Genomic DNA, 20,667 nt, shown 5'->3' with positions numbered 1-20,667 from the left:
AAAAAAAAAATCTTGAATTAAGCAAAAAAAAATCTTGAATCAAACAACAAAAAATCTTGAATTGAGCAAAAAAATAAAAAATCTTGAATTAAGCAAAAAAAAAAAAAATCTTGAATTAAAGAAATACACCAAACATTTAATAACAGGGAGATTATTAAAATTCCACATAATTCTCTTGAGAGATTTCAGGTTATTCACATTTGTTTTTAATAAAAGGCTAGTCTGTAAATGTAAACATTTTAGAGCAATTTTACTTTTTTTTTTTTTTTTTTTTTTACACAAAAACAATGAGAAAAATTTACAGTTTTCATTATTTATAGGTTATTATGAATGTATTTTACTGGTTTGATCACTTTTAGATTGAATTGACCTAAAATGATTTTCACATCCTTGATGGTTAATATCTTCAGTGTAAGTTTTTCATCCCAGGGCCGGACTGGAGCCTTTGGTGGGCTGGATTTGGCCCCCAGGCCACATGTTTGACACCAGTGCATTAAACTGAAACTGCTGTTAGAAAATATCTACCAAAGGTCGAAGGTCAGTGGAGACAAAGACTGAAGGAGAGACGTCCACTCCGACTCCCAGGGTGCATTTCACCAGCAGACGTCCAATCACAGAGCTTCACCGCTGGTCGCAAACATTCGTTCAATGTGGAAAATGGCGTCGCAGTCCGATCGACGCTACTTCCTGTCTCCAGTATTTGAACCAGAATGTTATAGGTTCCATTAAATGAATTAAATCTAAAATATGACTTAACCTTCAGTTTTACTAATGATCAAACAGACGACTAAAATGCTTTCAATACATGTTTTTTCATTTTGTATACAGTGTCTGAATCTATTTACTAATACTATCACATACTAAAGTCGTTTTTCTGCATTAAACTGAATCTTCGGACACAAACACTTTCTTAACGTGAATCTTTCAGGTTTTACTTAATTAGACAAACAGAGGTTGGTTTTCTAATCCATGTTCACGACTTGTTCCTTGTAAATGTTAGTTGTATTCAATTTACAAGCTAACATTAAATGTAAAAGTTAACCTTAGCTTAATTTAACTCTAGTGTTTAGAAAATGTAGCTCATTTGAAAATGCTGGTTAAATTAACTTATTAGCAAACCATAGCTAAATTTAGCCTGGTAGCTAATGTGAGTTACATTTAATTTACTATCTTTATTTTATTGTTTCATCTCTATTTACTGTTGGGTAATACATTTTAATAATCCCATGTGGGAAATTCCATTGTTACCATATAAATCATAAGAACAGTAATCAATAGAGTCACACACCTGTGTGCATTTGTACTTTCAGACTATACTACAGAGCTAATCTCTATTCCTTGGCTAAAAAGCTATTAAAACTTAGTGCATTTGACTCTCTACTAATGTTTAAGTTAAGTTATTTCAAGGATAAGATGAAAAAAACAAAAACAAAGAAAACTTCCGTGTAAATACATTCAAAGCTCAATTATACTCAAATTTGGCAATCCAAAATGGCCGCCGTCCTGTGACGTCATAATATGCAAATTAGATGAATACTTTTACTCACATCACAAACTTTGGGTCAGACCCAATATTCTTCTCATTTACAATGACTTTATCTGTAAACACTTCCAAAATACAGCTTTTTTGAAATCTTCAGCACCTAAAGGGTTAACATGTTTTCTGCTGTTTTGATCATCTGCTGTAGTTTAAAGACACCTGGGAACTTTCTAAGACTCACCCACCGTATTCTGATCGGCATCGACCGATAAACGAAGGAACAAACGACAGGTTTATCTGATAGGTTTCATCCTGAGAATAAACCTCATGTTTCCTCAAAAACAAATATCAAACCAAAATGTGACGTAAATAAACCAACATTTAATAGATTATTTCAAATAGGAGTGATCATACTGTTATAAATAGAAGATGTGTTTTGTTTATTTAGGATTAACTCAACAGGTTTCAGTTCACAGCTTTAAAAACAGAAGTGGAATCATTCTATAATTAATGTGTGTCTGGAACAAATTATTAACGTCACTAAAAGACACCAATGGAAATGAACAGAAAATATCCAAATTATTAAGTTTTTTTGTAGTTACTTAAGATTCAATTCCATATTTGTTTTTATTTTATTAGTTTTTTCTTCCTAACCAGAACATCCCAAACATAAACCCTTCAGCTGTTACAGATAAAGACACTCCAACAGTTTGAACTTGAACAGAACAATCCATATTTACCTGAATGTGTCAAAAACCACAACAAAACCCTGGGAAACAGCGTTAGAAAACCTTCACCTCAACCTTCATGAAGCTGCTTTGTTTTACGTGTTGAAGGCGTTAAAACGTCGGAGGTTAAAAGTTCATCCTGACGGTCGTCGTCTCTGCAAAGTCTGAAAACAACAAAAGAAAAATAAATAAAAGAAAACAGATTCAGTGTTGGATGTGCAGCTGTAACGGTTCAACTCTGGACGTTTACCTCATCTCTGTCCTGGAAGGTGAGAAAAAAACAAAAACAAAAAAACCACACGTATGTTGTTAAACCTTAAACAGCGAAAACACAAACCATTGGATCAGAGGAGTCAAACATACGGGCCGTGGGCCAAAACCGGCCCATCAAAGGGTCCGATCCGGCCCCTGGGATGAATTAGCAAAAATTACAATGAAGATATTAACAAAGATACTGAACTAATTTCCGGTTCTACATTCAAACCAACATGATCTAATGCCCAGGTGTCAAACATGTGGCCTGGGGGCCGAAACCGGCTCACCAGAGGTTCCAATCCAGCCCGCGGGATAAATTTGAAAAGTACAAGTTAGGGCGTCAAACTCAAAAATAATATCATAATAACCTATAAATAATGACAAAACCATTTTTGTCCTCTTTGATTTAGTGCAAAAACATTAAATTATGAAAATGTTTATATCAAAAAACTATCCTTTTCCAATTAAATGTGAATAACCTGAACAAATATGAACAACCTGAAATGTCTAAAGAAAATTAAGTGTAATTTTAACAATTTTCTGCCTGTTATTAAAGTTTTGTGCAGATCTGATCTGTAATGCATTTGTAGAAATGATAAGTCAAGGCAGAATATTGATAAAATTGTTCTTATATTTCTTAACAAATCCCATTTTCTTCAGGTTATTCACATCCTTTTTGTTTGGATAGTTTGTAAATGTAAATATTGGTGGAACTGAGTGTTATTTTTTGCACTAAAATAATTTGGAGTAGTCATTATTTATTGGCTGTCATGCTTTTCTTTCACTGGTCCGGTCCACTGCAGATTAAATTAAACTGAATGTGGCCCCTGGAAGAACATGAGTTTGACAGCCCTGATCTAAAGTAATAATATAATACAAGTTATAATAAAGTACTAATATAATACCCTATAAAGAATGACAACGATACATTTTCTTCTTCATTAAGCCTAATGTGGAAAAAATAAAACTACATCACATTTACAAACTATGCTTTCACAATAAAATATGAATAACTTGAACAAATATGAATGACTTGAAATGTCTAAAGAGAAATAAGTGCAATATTAACAATATAATAGATCCAATGTGATCTGTGAGCTTTGTTTATGGTAAGCTGAGACACAATATTGTTGAAATCCCTCTCATTTCTCTTGAGAAATTTCAGGTTGTACATGGTTGTTTTTATATGTTTTCAGGATGTAACTGGACTTTTTTCAAACTAAACCAACCATTTGAATGATTATTTATTGATTATTATCAAGGTTCTAATAGTTTTAAATTTTTCATTATAGTTTACTTTTATTTAGTTTTGACTTTTTCTCAAATTCAGTTCATTTTAATTCGTTTTTAGTACAGGTTTGATAGTTTTTATTAGTTTTCCTTTTTTTTCTAAATGCTTAATTTTAGTATTACTGTACTTTCTGGGCTATAAGGTGCACCAGAATATAAGCCACACCTGACTATAAGACGCATGTGTCCACATTGTAACATGACATATTTCCACAGACAGATGGTAAACAGACAGATGATTTAAATATTCATTTCCATCCTTTCACTGCTTTTTTCCAAACAGTGTCTGGAACACATCACTCAAACGTCAGGAACAGGCTGGTTCACAAACCCACAACAGTCACTGATCTGTGTCTTCCTCTTCTTCTGCTCATTAAACCGCTGCAGTCGTCTTCTTCAGTGTTCTTCAGTTGAACATCCTCAAAGGCTCCGTCACACTCCTTCTACGTCTCTCCTCCGTTGTTTCTCGTTGTCTCTTCGTGCTGCAGTTCTATTTCCTTCTTTTCAGACACATCCATTAGTTTGAACTTCAAAGCTGCATCAGATGCATTTCTTGGCATGTTTTTCATGATGAGGGTTTGTGCAAAATGATTGTTCAAAGTTCAGATTCAAACTTCTCCTCTTCATCACCTCTTCCACCTGTCTCTCACTTGTGTGCTTCCTGCTACAGCGCCCCCTGGAGGACATTAGCCTGTATAAATCTATACTAGAGCTGCATCGCTGTATAAGCTGCAGGGTTCAAAGAGTGAGAAAAAGTAGTGGCTTATAGTCCAGAAAGTACGGTAATTGTAGTTCAGTGGTCTCTTTTCTCTTCTTCTCTGTGCTCCTATTCAAATCAATCCCAGACAGGACTCTGCTGCTTTAGTCTCCATGTTTCCAGGTAGAGTGGGGACCAGAAGACGACTGGAAACCACAAGTGAACACAAGTGACGGAGCAAAAAGTGTCGTATGGAGACAGCACAGAAAACTGAGAGAGACAAAGAAATCCATTGAACATCAATCTGACATTGACAAAGACCAAAACCAAGGGAATTTGATCCAGAATTTTTATCCGTTTTAGTTAGTTTAGTAAACACACAATACAGTTTCAGTTAGTTATGTTTTTTTTCTTTTAATTCTAGTTTTTATGTATTTCAGTTAATGAAAATGTTTTGTCAGTTCTAGTTTTCATCATTTCGTTAACGATAATAACCTTGGTTATTATGCTATTATTTTACTGGTCCAGTCAACCACATTGAGCTGAATGAGTAAGATAAGATAAGATAAGATAAGATAAGATAAGATAAGATAAAGTAAGATAAGATAAGATATAGTAAGATAAGATAAGATAAGATAAGATAAGATAAGATAAGACAGACAGATTCTCCCATTCACATATCGATGACAAACTCTATTTTATTAATTAGCTTAGATTGAAAAAACACTGGAAACAAACCAACGTGGTTATAATTTCATGTTTATTCGTTTGTTCTGATCCGTCACTGCTCAGCTTTTCCAACATTCAAAGTGACGTGTGTTGCAGATACACTGTAAAAATGGGCGTGGTCGTGTGGACTCACCGCCGCTCATTCACTTGCAGTCGCAGAGTAGCGCCGCTCCTCGCAGCGTCCAGTGTTCGGCCGGTTGCGAACTCCACAGATGCAGAGAGAAGATGTAGTTGAGGTCGGTGCGACGGGGCTTCTTATAAACCGGACACGAGTACAGGCTGATGGCGCCCGGAGGACGTTTACTGTCGGCCATGTTGGATGAGTTGACGGCGAAGACGTGGACCACGGGGAGTGGCGTGAAGAGGACCTGAGAGCATCATGGGAGATGAACGTTGGATTGTTTTATTTTGCACATTTTTTGACTGAACTGTTCATGTTTTCTTTATTCAAGTTTTTGTGATTTTATTCCGTTTTAGTTTTTTGATACATAAACCACACCCACCTTGGGCGGGGCTTCAGTAATCCTGGCTCCTCGTCGGTCCCAACCCGCTCCATCCAGAAACAGTCCGTAAATGTAGACTCCGCCCTTATCCTCAGGAGGCGGGGCCGACACGTCCTCCCTCATCATCTTAGTGACTTCGTTGCTAAGGGTGACGGTATCCAAGGCCCAACCTCTGGACTGGTTGGAGCGCGTTGTCTCCTGACGCATAGCGGTCAGAAAACCCTGAAGACGACCAAACATTTAAACTTGGACACGTTAAAGCAAAGACAAACAGCTGAGATATGGACAGGATTAACTATGTCATAAAAACCTGGATTTCATTTAGACCCAGTTTAACTGACACAGAACAGTGAATAGAGGGTCTGCACGTGATGTCAGCACTAGCGGAAGTCACAGCGGCTCCGCCCACTGAGTGTCAGATGGAGGCAGATGAGTGACAGCGTTGGCTTCAGTCCTGTCTGAACTGAAGAACAATACTGAATCCAAAATGGGGCAGAGCTGTTGTGTGATTGATTGTATTTTCAGGTTCTTAAAGCAGTGGGAGCTATCGTTTACAGACACCCAAAGACAAAGAAAAGAGAAGGAGATGGATCCACAAACCCAGGAAACCAAACCTAGATCTGAGGATCCTGTTTATGTTGGATCAGCTGGTTCTGGGCCCTAGTTTTAGACCCTTTGGATCAGCTGGTTCTGGGCCCTAGTTTTAGACCCTTTGGATCAGCTGGTTCTGGGCCCTAGTTTTGGAGCCTTTGGATCAGCTGGTTCTGGGCCCTAGTTTTAGACCCTTTGGATCAGCTGGTTCTGGGCCCTAGTTTTAGACCCTTTGGATCAGCTGGTTCTGGGCCCTAGTTTTAGACCCTTTGGATCAGCTGGTTCTGGGCCCTAGTTTTAGACCCTTTGGATCAGCTGGTTCTGGGCCCTAGTTTTAGACCCTTTGGATCAGCTGGTTCTGGGCCCTAGTTTTAGACCCTTTGGATCAGCTGGTTCTGGGCCCTAGTTTTAGACCCTTTGGATCAGCTGGTTCTGGGCCCTAGTTTTAGACCCTTTGGATCAGCTGGTTCTGGGCCCTAGTTTTGGAGCCTTTGGATCAGCTGGTTCTGGGCCCTAGTTTTAGACCCTTTGGATCAGCTGGTTCTGGGCCCTAGTTTTAGACCCTTTGGATCAGCTGGTTCTGGTCCTAGTTTTGGAGCCTTTGGATCAGCTGGTTCTGGGCCCTAGTTTTAGACCCTTTGGATCAGCTGGTTCTGGGCCCTAGTTTTAGACCCTTTGGATCAGCTGGTTCTGGGCCCTAGTTTTAGACCCTTTGGATCAGCTGGTTCTGGGCCCTAGTTTTAGACCCTTTGGATCAGCTGGTTCTGGTCCTAGTTTTAGACCCTTTGGATCAGCTGGTTCTGGTCCTAGTTTTGGAGCCTTTGGATCAGCTGGTTCTGGGCCCTAGTTTTAGACCCTTTGGATCAGCTGGTTCTGGTCCTAGTTTTGGAGCCTTTGGATCAGCTGGTTCTGGGCCCTAGTTTTAGACCCTTTGGATCAGCTGGTTCTGGGCCCTAGTTTTAGACCCTTTGGATCAGCTGGTTCTGGGCCCTAGTTTTGGAGCCTTTGGATCAGCTGGTTCTGGTCCTAGTTTTAGACCCTTTGGATCAGCTGGTTCTGGGCCCTAGTTTTAGACCCTTTGGATCAGCTGGTTCTGGGCCCTAGTTTTAGACCCTTTGGATCAGCTGGTTCTGGTCCTAGTTTTAGACCCTTTGGATCAGCTGGTTCTGGTCCTAGTTTTGGAGCCTTTGGATCAGCTGGTTCTGGGCCCTAGTTTTAGACCCTTTGGATCAGCTGGTTCTGGGCCCTAGTTTTAGACCCTTTGGATCAGCTGGTTCTGGTCCTAGTTCTGGACCACTTGTTCTTTGGTAGCTGGTACAGATCCATGTCCAGTCCAACTGTCCTTCATTTAATGTCAGATTTCCCATGGTCCTTTGCTCTGGCTGTGTTTACTGCTATACTCCGTCATGTTGAGCAGGTTGGTTTAAGACACTCTGTCTGACTAAGAGGGGCGTGGCCTGGGCTTAGAGGGGCGTGGCCTGGGGGAAGGGACGGATGTGCAGACCCTGTATAAATGCATCTGAACTGAACTGTGTGATCCATGAGTGTGTGGAAACACCTGTGGGTTGAAGAAGCCTGTGATCCAGAACTGGTTGGGTCGTCTGCTGCTGATCCAGGCACTCAGCTGCTGGTTCCGCTCCAGGAGTTCGCTGAACCAGAACCCCAGCGTGGCCGAGGGCCAGCTGAGGCGCAGCCACAGCCGAGGGATGCGAGCGTCGAACATGCAGTCCAGAGCGTCTCGCAGGTCCTCGGACATGATGATGGTCCCTGTGGACGCACACGCACACGTCACACCTGTTCACCCTTAAAACCCACCGGCGTGGGGGGCGGAGACTCACCGTTGATGGCCAGGTTGAGGTCAGTGAGCGTGGTCCGTACGATGCTGATGACTCGCTGCATGCGGTCCACTTCCTGTCGGAGGAAGATGTTCATTGGCTGCAGCGGACCCAACCTCTGCAGCTGACTTTTCACCTTCAGGACAAAATCACACCGGTTTAGAACAGAAGACGGATCCGTTTAACACAGTTCTGTAAAACAACAAATGGAAAACTGGTCCTTCCACATCATCTGTGTGAATGCGCCTCTGTTTACCGAGTTCCAAAGCATAGAAGTGAAGAACCACAAAGACTAAATCAATGTCACCTCTTTCAAAGGTAAAAGCCTCTCGTTTCAGCCCATTTACTGATTTAGTTTGTGGATAAAATATAACCTGAACTACATCAGGTCACATGACCTCAAACTGTTGTTTCCTTGTTTTGTTTTAACAGGAATATAATTACTGATGAATTGATCAGTCATGTGACCAGTCATATGACCTCATGACACCAAACAGGAAGTCCCATTAGCTTCCGTCACTGTCCAGGTGATTCTTTAACTAATTATGTTTTGTTCAGGAAAACTGTAAAATAAACTTAGAGACACAACTGTGGAGAATCTAAACTTTAGAAGGAGGTTGTACAAGACCAAACATGAGGACTGGGACAAAGGTGGTAAAATTAGGAAAAATGATAATTTCATAAAGGTAGAAAAAGGTTAATACAAGCTCCAAAAAAGGTCAGTTAACAAAATGAACAAAGATGGGCCCAACTGAGGTCAACTAAAGCAAACTGCAACAGAACCAAAGTGACCTAACAACCAGACAATGAACCAAGGCAGGCTGAAATAGAAGGGAACTAACCCAAACTCAACACGGGGGGGGGGGGGAGGGGGGGGGGCATTACTCTATGAAATTAAACAAACCCATTAACTTGGTCAAAATAACATAAAAAAGCAAATAATCATAACTAGACACAAAATATTAACTGTGTGAAACCAATGTGATTTAAACCAAGAATTTAAGCAACTAAATTAACACAAAGAAACAAACAGTGCCCCCCTACCCCCCACACACACACCCACCCTCAGTCTTGTGATATTAGTTCCTTCCCCCATCTTAAATACTAGCCACGCCCCTTTGTCTGGTCTTTTGTCTGAACTGAAGAACGACATGAGTAAATAATTCAAACATAACTAATATGTGTGCACCCACATTAGAATGTTTCAATAAAATACTGAAACTAAACTGTGTGATGTAATCATCAACTGTAACTGAACAAAAACTCATGAAGCAAAAACTACTAACACAAAATGGTAGTGACAAAGGATCCACCACAGAGGTATAACGTGAACATTAACGGGTCTATATTATAATATATAGACATCACCTATTTTAGTGTAGAGACTTGAATGTATTTCATACATAATGGTGACTCCACTTTGAACCTGAACTGTTTCATCTTGTTCAAATGAAGCCGTTTAACAGATAATTAAAGGGAAACGACTCCACATAAGTTCATCATTAATTCAAATGTTATTATTCCACACCTCATGTGGTACGTAGTCAGGTGGCAGCTTCTCCAGCATCTCATTGGCTAATCTCTGTACGCTGGCCTCCCTGGTCTCCCCGGCTCCGCCTCCGCTGTCCTTCGGTTGGATGTTGATGATGGTGCTGAGCGTCTCATTGGCCAGGTTGGTCTGATAGGTGATGTCAGCGTTGGGGTGGAGTCCAAACACCTGCACGGAGGAAACAAACAAACAAACAAACAAAAACAGTGACGGGGCCACAGTCTTCTGCACAGTTAACCCTCTGTTGTCCCGCCCGTAGAAGGCCTTTAGCCACACAATCTGCACAGCACCTAATGTTCAAATGTTTCTCATACAGTTTATTTGACTTTTTTTGGTATTTTATTAACTTGAGCTATAAACAAAAAGAACAAACACTCAATAACGGTCCTATTTTTAAAACCCTTTAACTGCCATGTTTATAATGTAATCCAGTGTTTCTCAGGGGCGTTGGGATGCCATCGGGGGGCATTTGGAACGAGAAGGCTGGGGGGGGGGTAGCTACCTATGCTACATAAGCCCCCTCAGACCCACTTGCAACCCCCCCTCCCCTCCCGCAAAAAATTGCAACAGGGCTCAGAAGGCTCATGATGATGTGAGGGGGCATTTGTTCAAAAAAGGTTCGTTCAGACACAATGATGTAAACGAGGCGTATTTTTTGATGCAAAAAAATCCCCCCTCCCAAAAAAAAAAAAAAAAAAATTCAGTATACAACACAAAAATTGGTTTGGTTATATTTTAATTTTTTCATCCTGGCATATGTCAATGATTAACACCAACACTGGTTAATATACATGATTACTTTTTTTGTGCTAGGTCTCCTGTTAAATGCTAAAATGTGCTGATTTTAGTGGATGGGTCAGAATTTTAAAAATAATGCAAAAATGCACAACTGCTGAATTCTGACCTAACACAAAAATACTATGACCTTTTATAACATGAGGTGTAAAGTGTGCATAATATGCTCACTAAACACTGTAGATCAGGGGTGTCAAACTCCTTTTTGTTCAGGGGCCACATTCAGCTGAATTAGATCTGCAGTGGGCCCAGCCAGTAAAATAATAACAGAATAATATATAAATAATGTCAACTCCAAAATTTTCTCTATGTTTTAGAGTAAAAAAAGTAAAATTGAACAATGAAAATGTTTCCATCTACAAACTATCCTTTCAAACAATGTGAATAACATGAACAAACTGAAACAATAAGGGTAATTTTAACACTATTCTGCCTCAGTTTCTCATTTCCACATGTTCATTATAACGTACAGATCACAGTGGATCTACAAACACACAAAACATTTAATAACAGACAGAATATTGTTACAATTGCACTTCATTCTCTTAAAACATTTTAGGTTGTTCATATTTGTTCAGATTATTCACATTTTTTGTGAAATTATACTTTGTTTTAGTGTAAATACATGAAAATATTTACATTTACCAAGAGAAAAAAATGGTGTTGTGAGTATTTATAGATTATTCTGACAATGTTTGACTGGTCTGACCGACTTGAGATTGAATTAGTCTGAATGTGGAACCTGAACTAAAAGGATTGTTAATATCTTCAGTGTAATTTTTGCATTTCACAAATTCACCCAAAGGGCTGGGCTGGACCCTTAGGAGGGCCAGATTTGGCCCCTGGGCCTCATGTTTGACACCTGTGCTGTAGATGATGAGTCCTATTATTGACCGTATAGTATTGGTTGTATTTGTACAGTTTGACTTCAGTGCTTTTTCCTCAGGGATGTGAACCCTGCCTCTGGGTCAGTAAATTCAAGTGGACACAGACGGGTCTAACCTCTGGGGAGTCGACCAGCGGCAGCGCCTCGATGTGCTGCAGGATGTCCTGGACCGTCTTGGCCTTGGTGGGGATGGTGTAGCCTTTGTAGAAAAAGAAGTTGTCGCTGAAGGTTTTTTCACTGAACCAGACCTGGGTGAAGGTGTTGAGCAGCCGCTTGTCCAGGTCGTCTGTGACCCGGCCTCCATACTGGACCTCACCTGGACCAGGACCAGGACCACACACAGTAGATACATTCACCTGCTCCTGCACACCCAGCCTCAGCTAAGGATCTGTTTATCAGATCAACTTCCAAAGCTTAGAACTGACAAAATTAATGTGTAAATATGCATTCCAGGAAAATGTGCACAAATGTTTTTGAAACTGATGGATGTAATTCTGTCAGCAGGTTTACAGGACATGATCTGATGCAACATATGAATATATCTAAACGATGTGACATGGACATGACAGGACATTACCCAAACTAACTCAACCCTCTTATCATGATGGGTAACACTGGGACTCATTGACCCACTTCTTTGTGGCTGTATTTTAAGTTTTGACACTGCCCTGTCTGTGCTTGTTGACGTCTCTTGTTTCGTATGTTTTTACTTTTTTGTTTTATTGTCTGTCTGTTAAAAAAATGTAAAATCTGTTAAAAATAAAGGATAAAAAAAAAGAACTGACAAAATTAATCAAAGACACCTCATTTGAAAGGTAAAAGCCTCTAGTTTCAGACATTTCCATTTTTAGTAAATGCTAGTTACAAACTCCACAACTGCAGATGAACACCCCCCTCCAGTCGAATTTTAAACAAGAGAACTGGGAAAAGATTTTGTTACTCGAGCTGCAGAGATGAAAATAGCCTTTGATCTTTTCAACATGGTGGAGAGAAACTGTGAGATGTGCAACGTATACTCTTTTACTCCAGTATCAGGTCCTGATGAAATGAGTTTCAGCCATTTTTAATTTTGCTACAACAACGAAAGCCCTTGAACACAACGCATTTACAATTTTGAATTCACAAGTTAACATGTGAAGGCAGCAAAAATACAACCTGAACTACATCAGCTTTTACTGAGCAGAAACACTTTTTTCCTTCATTTCTTTTCTTTTTTTTTTTAACCTATTTTTTAAGCATCAATATACTTAATGATGACTGGACTGGTCATGTGACCAGCCATGTGACCTCATGACTCCAAACAGGCGGGAAGTCCCATTAGCTTCCATCACTACCAAGGGGTTTCTGTCATTAATTATGTTTTAGGTGCTCAGGAATACTGTAAAATCAACTTAGAGATTCGGCTGTGGAGAATCTAAGCTTTATAACGAGGTATAGAATGTCTGGCCTCACGTCTTTGTGTTCAGGTTGTTACCTCCTCCAGGAGGTACTGGGATCACTTTGCTTTGTTTGTTTGTTCTCATCTTCAGTGTAAAACTCTTCCACCCATCTTTCCCAGATCTTCCCCACAGATAGGCCTAGGCCCTGGGACCAGCCCAGTCCATTTTGGTCCCAGTAGGACAAAGTTCAAGGTCACAGCAAGGTCACAACATCTACAGTTTTCCATCTGTCTTCACTGAGACATTTTCCAAAATTCATCCAAAATTCAAAATGACTGATTCTCCTCCAGTTGGATCCACCTGTAGCTTAGAACAATATTTTGTTACGTTATGTTTTTGCAAAGGTTTGTTTGTTTGTTGGTTTGTTAGCAAATAACTCAAAAAGTTATGGATGGATTTTCATGAAATTTTCAGGAAATGCTGATCCTGGCACAAGGAAGACATGATTACATTTTGGTGGTGATCAGGGTGGGGGTGGGGGGGCGGATCTGCCTTGGCGGAGGTCTGCACTCTCCGAGTGCTTTTCTAGTTTATTGTTTATTCCAGTGAGCAATGTTTGTTTTTCTTGTGGTACTTTAGTTCTTATTTAGTTCTTATCATTATATATCGTTGTTATGACTATCACTGTAATCACCTTATCATAACTTTCATCCTGTGATTATTAAACTATAAACACACAAACATATATATACACACACACACACACACACACACACACACAAACATAATTAGCTATTTATTATTATTTCTCTGTTTTTACTACTTTGCTACTTGTTGCTTCTAGTAGTACTTGATAATGTGCAATTGCCTGTTTTTTTCATTACTGTTTTTCTTTTCAATAGTTACTGTTTTCTAGTTTCTTGTGGTATTTCTTGTGTGTATATTTGGTGTTTGTGCTGCTATTGGAACCTCAGTTTCCTGATGGCACTACCCAAAAGATCAATAAAGTTCTATTTTATCTAATCTAATCTAATCTAATCTATATTGATATATTTGACTGTACAAATTTGAGTGTAATTGATATAAAATGACAACTGTCTTGCATCTTTTCTACGGTTTCTGTCTACTTTTGTCTTTTTCATCCTTTCCCTCTTGTTGCATCTGTTGTGTATTTCAGTCTAGGTCTAGTTGGTCTGGTTCTGGCGGTTTCTGTGTGTCTGACCCAACATGTAGCGTAGGCAGCTCCAGTTGACGCCTCTCTTGGAGTCCAGGTCGTCCAGGTGGTTCTGGACAAACTGAATGCTGGAGGTGAAGTCGGCCTGGTTGAACTCGTACGGGATGTTCCAGCCCAGAGGACCGAACTTACGGCGCTCCTGATGGGACCAATCAGAACCATTTCCAAATCCCACTGGTTAGTTTCATGTGAAGGTTAGTGGCAGTGGGCGGGGTCTGGGTCGGATCGCCGCCATCATGCGCTGGTCTTACCTGTACGGTGGTGTGCAGGAAGGCCACAGCGAACAGCAGAGGCTTCCACTGAGGCAGGTTCGTGATCTCCAACTGGTCCTGAGAGACGCCGTTGAAGGTCCTCTTCAGACCAGCTTTCATCCCTGAGAAAACAGAGATCAGAACAACAACTGCACAATTAATGTTCTCAGCGGAGGTGAAGAGGCTCAGGACACGTTGGAGGTTACAGACTTTAATAAAACCATTTAGATTTAGATTTGGAGACGGTGTCTTCCCAACAGTTGTCACCAATTATTACTGCAAAAGTAATAACTCTGGTGTTTGTTCCTGTCAATCACTTCTCTCAATGTGTCTCATATAATCACTTCCAATAATGTGCATTAACTATGTATAATGTGTAACAATGCAATATTTATTCAACGTTTATCCAAATGTAAATGCATTATATTCTATATTCTTATATAGACTCCAGTTCATAGATAAACATACTGTTACCCTGTTAATATTGTGTATTCATATTTTGTGTCTATTTTTATTTTACTTCGAGCTATATTCTTATTTCACTTTTTGTAAAATGTTGCATTCTGTTTTCTTATTTGTAGTTCTTTGTGTCATATAGTTTTGTTATTCATATTGTTGCGCTGACTGGTGAAGCACTGAACACACAATGACAATAAAGACTATTCTATTCTATTCTATTCTATTCTATTCTATTCTATTCTATTCTATTCTATTCTATGTGATGTGCTTATTTATATAATTGCTAAATTGAGTTTTCTGAGGAACCAAATGGAATAAATGAATGTATATTTACTAGGGATGCACCGATACCACTTTTTTCCAGACTGAGTATGAGTACTTCCATTTGAGTACTTGCCGATACCGAGTACTGATCCTAGTCCTTAATAATCCCATTCCAGTTGTTAGTTCCTTTTGTAAATGTGCTTTATTGTCGTTGTCATTAGTCTGACTGGAACAAAGTGCTGCTACTGACATTTAATGTGTTGGAATGAGCGTTTGGCAATTAATCCACCAGGGGGCGCCGCTCTGAATTAACCATACTGGACAAATACCACAAAGAAGAGGAAAGTTTAATGAAGAAGAAGAAGAAGAAGAAGAAAGTCAGTAATAACAAACCTGTAGACGACAGAGGGAACACTACTGTGATACTAATGTTGCAGCGTTTTCTCTGGTAAGGTTTAAAAGTTTAGCTTCAGCAGGAAGAGAAAAGACAAATGAGTGACAGGCTTGGTTTTCACTTCCACTGGCAGCGGTCCGCACCGCTCCGTACTCCCACTGGTATTCTCTGTCTGGGTACTCATCCTCCATCAGCTGGAAAACAGATGAATGTACGCAGAGGACGGACAGAAGGCTGCATCTGTATCTGTCTGTGTCTGAACGGTACTGTCAGTCAGCCTTACTCTGATCAGCCTCATTTCTTTGGTTCCATCTCCACACTCTTCACACTCACACACATTATTCCTCCTCCTCGTACCTGCTGCACTGAACTGGGAATGGCACATGGCCGTAAGTGGGATCGGTGCATTTGTATCGGATATGTTTATGTTTATGTTTACGCATTTGGCAGACGCTTTTTTCCAAAGCGACTTACAGGGGAAAACCAATTAAATCACTCAATCAATCAAATTTTATTTATATAGCGCCAGATCACAAAAAAGTTATCTCTTGACATTTTATATATAGAGTTGGTCAAAACCAGACTCTAAGTCAATTTACAGAAACCCAACAGAATCCTCCAGGAGCAAACACTTGTGACTGGTGACAGTGGAAGGAAAAACTTCCCTGTAACAGCAGAAACCTGGAGCAGACCCAGACTCCTGGAGGATGGCCGTCTGCCTTGACCAGTTGGGGTTAAAGAGAGAGGGTAGAGAAGGGGAAAAAGAGAGAGCGATAGAGATAGAGACTGGGGGAGAGGGGGAGAAGGGGGGAGTAGGGGGAGACACATGGAGGCGGTTGAGGATAAGTGAGTGGTGATGATGAGGGCAGGGAAGAGGCCGGACCACCGCAGCAGGTCCAGAGATAATCGTGAAAGAATCTGTGGTTGTCCTGGGAAAAACCTTATTAGAATATTTAAAATGGAATGTTTGAAAGTGCTAGGACAGGAGGTGCTCTCGGAAGAGCTGGGTCTTCAGGAGCTTCTTGAAGATAGGCAGGGATGACTCTGTTCTTGTAGCACTTGGTAGAGCGTTCCACCAACGTGGAACGACCCATGAAAAGAGCCTGGATATCTTTTACGAGTACGAGTACGAGTACACACACTGAGTATCGGAGCCGATGCCGACACTGGTGTCGGTATCAGAGCATCCCTAATATTTACACTGGATTTCACAGTTTGCCAGTGACAGTGCTGATAAAGTAGACATGAACTCATCCTTTCAGGTAAGTGACCGTTACACACTGTTAAACAGGATCTGGATCTGGATCAGAGGGACCCCGTCCAAAGCTGCTCTGATTCTGGAGACGCTTCAGATCTACAAACAGTGATGGGTCAGACTGGTTAAAGTGGGAGTTTCTTACCAAGTGGAGGTTCATTGGTGAATTTGATGGAGGACTGAAGGAAAGTGATGGGAAATCTGCACAAACACAAACAAACTGTCAATACATTATAGTTGGACTCTATATATATATATATATATATATATATATATATATATATATATATATATATATATATATATACATATATATATACGTGTGTGTGTGTGTGTGTATATGCATCTGAAGGTTAATGGTTGCAACCTCACAACCAACTCTGCATTTTTTGCAGGTTTTCAGGAGGTTAAATGTGTGTCTTAGTCGTTTCCAGTGGGTGTTAGTCTGTATTTGTTCTGTTGTACTGAGCAGTGTGGCCTCCAGGGGGCAGTGCCGGGGCCCCCCCTTACCTGGGGTGCATGTCGGTCGTCACCCACACCCTGAAGCCCTTGTGAACGTTCTCAGGCGTTGCCGTGGTGACCGTCTCCAGCAGCTCGTCCAGGAAGACCAGCCCCAGGTGACAGTTCTGGAGGAGGAGCCAGCCGCCGTCCGTCATGCTGTTGGCCAATAGTCTGCGAGCGTGAACCTCTTGGCCCTGCCCCATTGAGATGGGATGGCACGGTGCCCCCTGCAGGAGGACAGGACGACGGCGCTTTAATCAGTTACAGCTAACAATGGTAAAGGCGCTCATGGGTCATTAAAACGTTCCCCCAGCTCCACCTTGCTCTTCGCCAGCCTCTCGATGTTCTCCGTCGGGTCAGAACCCATGGACAGCAGACACACCATGGGCGTCCTGTTGTCGCTTTCGGCCCACATGGCGTCCAGGTTCAGAACCACGCCTTCAGCGTACTGCTGACCCAGAGACTCGGAGATGTAGCGCCGCGCCTGGTCCAGACACAAACACCTGACGTTAATCCACTCACATCTGAACCGGGTCGTCACAGACCCCTTACATCCACAGTAATACTCCCACCATTATCTGACTCCTGGAGTTTTCAGATTATTAATGATTATATCAACAGTGTAATCTGATCTGTTTTATCAGATAACAGCAGTAATCTGATGAGGTGTGAACAGTATCTGTAGAACAGGATTATTAAACCTTTTAAACCTAAAACTACTTATCTTTACATATTTTCTATTAAAAATCATAGAATGATGCTGTTTTACAACATGTCCAAATTATTGCATTGAGCTGTAAACTGCTGATGTTTTAATTCCCATGTTTCTGAACCTCTATCTGTCATTTACATTTTCTTTTTAATGTAATAATTGTTTTCTTCTTCTTGTGTCTTTTACGACTGGTTTCGTTTGGTTTTCATCCTTTATTGTGCATTCTTTCTGATCATCATCCAACTGCTGGAGTTTTTGGATTATTATTAAACATGTAAACAGCATGATCTGATTATAATAAATCAGATTAACACACCTGGATTTGTCCCCAATACTCTGATGTCTTCCTGCATGTATACTGATTAATTTCACTATTTTACATCTGCGCATGTGTAAAAACATTAAATCGTAGAAAACTGAAGTTACGTAGTCAAACATGAGTTGAAGACAATAACAGGAAGTTTGATTCATCATCACTACGTATGTTGGTACTCTGAAAGAAATTCGATAATGAACTGAAACGAATTAACCAGCGTTTATGGATTATCATATTTCTGAAGTGCATGTAAATGCTTCAGATCTGATTCTTGTAATTATCTGATTAATCACAGTTATTGGATTTTTCTGCTCATGTACGGACTCAGTTGTTCTTCTGACCTGAGCGATGGTTCGGTCTGGACACCAGCTCCGGATCAGAAGCAGTTTCCTGAATGTGTTGAGTTTGTCTTCGTATCCGTCGGGAAGCGCGGCGTCCTCGGGCGTGGGATGGTCAAACCACGCCTTCCAGTGACGCTCGTTCTGACTTACCTGTCGACACAACACACAGGTGATGTACGATGCAGATCTTCACCTCCCATCACACGTTCACCTGCGCTGAAGCCCCACCTGATTAAGGATCTGGGTGAACTGAGGTAGAGTGGACAGCTGAACCAGGTTGAGCCACGTCTGGTCCAGGATCCAGCGACGAGGTTTGGGTTCAACAGAGTTCAGGTCCAGAGACGCACCGCCTGGACAGGAAGAGGAGGAGTCAAACCACAGGAGGAGGAGGAGGAGAAAGAGAGGAGGAGGAAGAGGGAGAGGAGGAGGAGGAGGAGGGAGAGAGGCAAGGTTATAATAATTTGGGATATTTCATTCTAGTTTAGTTTTATTTAGTTTTGACTTTTTTTTCTCTAATTCAGTTCATTTTAATTAGTTTTTAGAGCAGGTTTGCTAGTTTTTATTAGTTTTCGTTATTTTCTAAATGCTTAGTTTTAGTTTGGTTTTAGTTTTTTTTAATATCTTTCCTCTTTATCTCTGTCGTCGTATTCAAATAAATCCCAGACAGGACTCTGCTGCTTTCTCCCAACTTTAGTCTCCATGTTTCCAGGTAGAGTGGGGACCAGAAGACGACTGGAAACCACAAGTGAACACAAGTGACGGAGCAAAAAGTGTCGTATGGTGCCGTTAGCTAAAATTGCTTGAGGGAAATAAATTGATTTTATATCAATCCGACATTGATGAAGGGAATTTTATCCATAATTTTTATACATTTTAGTTAGTTTTATAAGCACACATTGCAGTTTCAGTTAGTTATCATTTTTTTTCCTTTTAATTATAGTTTTTATTTATTTCAGTTAACAAAAATGTTCTCACAATTCTAGTTTTGGTCATTTCGTTAGTTTTCGTTAATAATAATATCCTTGGAGAAGGGAGGAGGAGGGAGAGGAGGAGGAGGAGGAAGACAACACAGAGGGAGAGGGGGAGAAGGAGGAAGAGGAGGGAGAGGAGGACAAAGAAGGGGAGGAGGAAGAGGGAGAGGAGGGGGAGGAGGAGAGTGAGACCTTTGATGAAGGTTAACACTTCTGGGTGGGAGATGTGTCGTGCCTGCAGGTCGATCTTCAGTGTGAGCAGCAGAGTGAACAGCAGCTTGTGTTCCTCGTACAAACCTCTGGCTGTGTAACAGAACACCTGGGGGGGGGGGGGGGGGGGCAGTGGTCAGCGTTGGTCTGTAGACCCACAGATACTCAACAGTTTGACCTCTGACCCCGGCCGTTACCTGGTAGGTGAGGAAGCTGATGATGTTGCTGATGCGTTTGGAGGTGACGTGTGCCTTGGTGGAGTTCTGCATGGACGAGTCGAACAGGCCTAAGAACTGTCCCAGAGACGTCTGGTACATGACGTTCACCACAGACATCTCCACGATCAGGAAGTACAGGATGCTGCCCCTGGTGGCCACCGGCCGGTACTCCTCTCTGGCCTGGTTGATCTTCAGTTCTGTCTCTGCCGCCACCGACAGTTTCTCACTGACCTTGGGACGACGGTGGTTTGGTTTAGACGGGTTTTATTAGGTTTCAAATTCTGGATTCCACCACTTTGACCAGGTTTGATCAAATACAGACAAGCTTTAACCCATGTTTTCAAAAGCAGCTGAATGACACTTTCACGACAAACACAGGATTTATGGCAGTTCTATTCATTTCACTGATTCACTCATATGGACACAGTTAGTAGCTGGTACGACAGCCAGAAACAACAGTGGGTGGGTCAGTCTGTGGGTTGGTTGGTCGGTCAGTTGGTCGGTGGGTCAGTTAGTCAGTGGGTGTGTGGGTCAGTCTGTGGGTGGATTGGTCGGTCAGTTGGTTGGTTTGTCAGTGGGTGTGTGGGTGGGTGGGTCTATTTAATGTCATGATGATGAAGTCTCTGAGCTGTAAACAGCTGAGTAAAAGAGAACTCACACCAGATATTAGATGGATCCAAAGGACATATGGAAAACTTCTCCAAACAATAAAAACACAAAATGATAACAAAGCATTTCCCCCAGATCCTAAACAGACCACATCATGTCCACCTACTGTGTAGATGTTCAGCTCTTACTGTTTGGAATCAGCTGGAGCTCCCGTT

The 20,667-nt window shown here is 41.1% G+C and overlaps 1 protein-coding gene across 1 annotated transcript in view; it reads right to left on the bottom strand.

The window, feature by feature from the left end:
• Positions 1–2,188: 2,188 nt before the first annotated feature.
• Positions 2,189–20,667, bottom strand: part of dnah5l (dynein, axonemal, heavy chain 5 like) — a 132,037-nt gene continuing 113,558 nt past the window's right edge. Inside the window, exons 79-94 of the mRNA XM_030123886.1 lie at positions 19,823–20,074; positions 19,608–19,734; positions 18,673–18,794; positions 18,445–18,594; positions 17,395–17,559; positions 17,085–17,302; positions 16,720–16,775; positions 14,203–14,324; positions 13,940–14,090; positions 11,455–11,654; positions 9,637–9,825; positions 8,112–8,244; positions 7,832–8,040; positions 5,683–5,904; positions 5,313–5,547; positions 2,189–2,372 (exon numbers count right to left, since the gene is read on the bottom strand). Coding sequence (XP_029979746.1) covers positions 5,323–5,547; positions 5,683–5,904; positions 7,832–8,040; positions 8,112–8,244; positions 9,637–9,825; positions 11,455–11,654; positions 13,940–14,090; positions 14,203–14,324; positions 16,720–16,775; positions 17,085–17,302; positions 17,395–17,559; positions 18,445–18,594; positions 18,673–18,794; positions 19,608–19,734; positions 19,823–20,074 — 2,541 coding nt within the window. The 3' untranslated portion in view covers positions 2,189–2,372; positions 5,313–5,322. The remainder of the gene's footprint in view (positions 2,373–5,312; positions 5,548–5,682; positions 5,905–7,831; positions 8,041–8,111; positions 8,245–9,636; positions 9,826–11,454; positions 11,655–13,939; positions 14,091–14,202; positions 14,325–16,719; positions 16,776–17,084; positions 17,303–17,394; positions 17,560–18,444; positions 18,595–18,672; positions 18,795–19,607; positions 19,735–19,822; positions 20,075–20,667) is intronic.

The sequence above is a fragment of the Sphaeramia orbicularis genome, chromosome 20 (genome assembly GCF_902148855.1).
Source record: "Sphaeramia orbicularis chromosome 20, fSphaOr1.1, whole genome shotgun sequence".
Lineage (NCBI taxonomy): Eukaryota > Metazoa > Chordata > Actinopteri > Kurtiformes > Apogonidae > Sphaeramia > Sphaeramia orbicularis.
Note: the sequence above shows the minus strand (reverse complement) of the source record. Positions and strands in the feature narration are given on the sequence as shown.